The sequence below is a fragment of the Hypomesus nipponensis genome, chromosome 17 (assembly GCF_054491055.1).
Source record: "Hypomesus nipponensis isolate SF chromosome 17, ASM5449105v1, whole genome shotgun sequence".
In the NCBI taxonomy this organism is placed as follows: Eukaryota; Metazoa; Chordata; class Actinopteri; order Osmeriformes; family Osmeridae; genus Hypomesus; species Hypomesus nipponensis.
In genome coordinates, this window is record NC_140377.1 from 9,113,654 (window position 1) to 9,116,461 (window position 2,808).

The 2,808-nt window shown below is 42.5% G+C and overlaps 1 protein-coding gene across 1 annotated transcript; it reads right to left on the reverse strand.

Moving 5' to 3' along the window:
- Nucleotides 1-552: 552 nt before the first annotated feature.
- On the reverse strand, nt 553-1,656 carry gper1 (G protein-coupled estrogen receptor 1). Its single transcript, XM_084678083.1, has one exon. It carries the CDS (start codon nt 1,615-1,617, stop codon nt 553-555), a length of 1,065 nt encoding a protein of 354 aa, XP_084534209.1. The 5' UTR covers nt 1,618-1,656.
- Nucleotides 1,657-2,808: the final 1,152 nt, after the last annotated feature.

The following is a 2,808-nucleotide window of genomic DNA, read 5'->3' on the forward strand; positions in this document are numbered from 1 at the left end:
TTCAAATAAAGCAGACTTTGTCATCATTACATTAAGATTATTTGATTAGAAAAAGTATTTCGCTCTATTTCATTATATAAAAGTGGAGTGAGGACAAAGACTAAAGATTTACTATATATTTAGTAAAATACAGTGTCATTGTCACACATGAAAACAAGGCAACAGACAGGTTTGTTAAGCAGTCCCTGGTTTACCTGAACAGTGCAGAGCGTAACAGCAGCAGTATAATAACCACATTCAGTTTACGGAGCTGCTGGTCCTTTGATGTGACTCTTTAAATTGTTCCTATGAGAATAATGTTACAAAAAGGAGCTGTGTGATACATGACATGAATGAGTTTGTTTTTGCCAAGATATGGTGATATATATATATATATATATATATATATATATATATATATATATATATATATATATATATATATATAAAAAGGGGGGTCATCATTGTCAATTTCCCTGGAATGTTTGCCCAGTGTTTCCCTAAAGGCATAAAATATATTGTGACTATACTGAAATGAGGGCTGAATCCTGTCCAATGATCAGGAGCCAGGCGTCACACCTCTGACACCTCACTTCTGACAGGGATGTGTAAATCCAGAGTGTGGTGACAGAAGCGGTAGATCACGGACCAGCTGGCCTTTTGCTTGACAAATAGCCGCAGCTTGTCCCTAAAGGTTTCACCCAGGAAGCTGTAGATGATGGGGTTCAGGCAGCTGTTGGAAAAAGCTGCCAGGTTGACAATGTGGCCTGTGAGTGGATAATCATGCCACAGGGTGGTGGCACTGCGCTGGGCAGGGTCCGCCGTCCCCTGGAGCAACTGGATGCTAATAAAGACGTTTTCCGGCAGCCAGCAGATGAAGAACACCAGAACCACGACGACAATCATCCGCAGGGCCTTCTGCCTCCGTGGCCACAGGCCCCGGTGTTTCTGGGCTCGCATGAGTTTACGTACAATCAGAGAGTAGCACAGGCCAATGATGGAGAAGGGCACCAGGAAGCCAATTGTCACCTCCAGCCACTGGATCTCAAAGACGTTAGCAAAGCAGAAGTGCACCTCTCCCCTGTGCTGGGTCTGCACGATGGTGAAGGGGAGCAGGGTGGCTAGGATGGAGGCCATCCAGATGAGGGTGCAGCTGAGCTTGGCATGCTGCATGGTCCTCAGAGGGCTGCTGCTCATTGAACTGGCCAGGGCTACGTAGCGGTCAAAGCTCATCCACGTCAGAAAGAAGATGCTGCTGTACATGTTGACCTGCAGGAACAGGGACATGAAGGTGCAGAGGACAGCATAGTCATAGTATTTCTCGTTCAGATTGAACACCTCGATGAGAGAATCGGCTACCAAAATGAGGTCCGCCACAGCCAGGTTGACAAAATAAAGGTCAGGGATGGTCATCTTCTCCCTGTGGTTGAGATTCACCACCAGAATAAGTATATTCCCGATGAATCCAATTGGAAACAGGAGTATGGTGTAGAGGCAGGAGAGGAAGAGGCCAATGACGTAGTATTGATAGGTCTCTGGGTTCTCACTTACATCGCTAATGTTGTAGTCATATGAGGTGTTCAGTTGTTCCATACCATTTACATTTATCTGAACCAAAGAGGTGCCCTGCACTTCCATACTGATTGTGTCTCAGTTTTGGATGTCCTGAATTATAGGTCATATGTCCTATATCTGCTACATAATGGCATTGTGACAGTATCCAGTGCTCTGTCTCAAAAAGGTGTCTCATCTATGCTGCGTTTGCTTGCTGACAGCAGTCAGTTCTTTAAATGAAGTCTATGGGATATTTGCACCCATGTTGATAGCAAGGTTTACCTGTTAGAATATGCCTGAGGACACAGACAACAAAGACAGGCCCCTCCATGTTTTGACGTAGCCTTATCTGTCGAGGCTGCGAATGCATATGTAATCCATAGCATAGAGTCAAACCATATGGTCAGTGCTTCACGGCGTGTGCTTCTTTCTCTTTTTTTGAGCAGTTTGTTTTTCACACGTTCTGATTCCAGTGCTGGCTTGTCTCCTCCAGTCCATGAGCATCTTTATTCAGCAAACCTCAGCCTGTGACGCTATTAATGTGACACCTGAGCTGAGGAGGACAGAAAGAAGTCATTACAGGAAAAAAGGATTCGATTTACGGTCCAACATTTGGCCTGGAATACTTTGTGGGTAGACCTACAGGTTTTTGAAAACATATGGAAAAGTGTGAACCATACAGTCTGTTTCCAATTTTGATTATAGCTGATCTAAACATTATTGGACTTCTGTAGTTGTATGTAGACTATAACCATGAACATTAAAATGCAGGCTACAGACTTAAACACATGCATTAAAGAGCTGCTTTGAAAGCCTCAGCTAATCTTAGCTCAGCCTTATCCACTCAGTATTGATATTAATAGGTGAACATGGTAGATGAAGAGGTTTTTGGATTGACATTGAAGAATCAGCACAACTTCTAAACCAAACCTAGTATACATTATAATGTCTTTGACATTATTTTGATATTTAAACAACGGTGAATAATATGACGTATAAACAACAGTATGGCAGTATTAACCGCATATAGTCCCATGAATAAGCTCAATATTATAAAATATAATAAAACAATTCAGATTCAGAAAACAATTCACAGAATGTTTTCACAGATGATTGCAATCAAAATCAGGTTTATCAAACCTTTCAGCAAGTGTCCCAGACATGAAAGGAAGATCTTTTAAGAGATAACCTACCTGTGAGCGAAACATGGTAATGACCTATGCAGAATGTATGCACAGGACATCAGAAGGGGATGAAAGGGCAGGTTTAGCCCCC

What these genes read in the sequence shown, in the direction of transcription:
- gper1 (XM_084678083.1), bottom strand. Translation starts at nt 1,617, where the DNA reads ATGGAAGTGCAGGGCACCTCTTTGGTTCAGATAAATGTAAATGGTATG.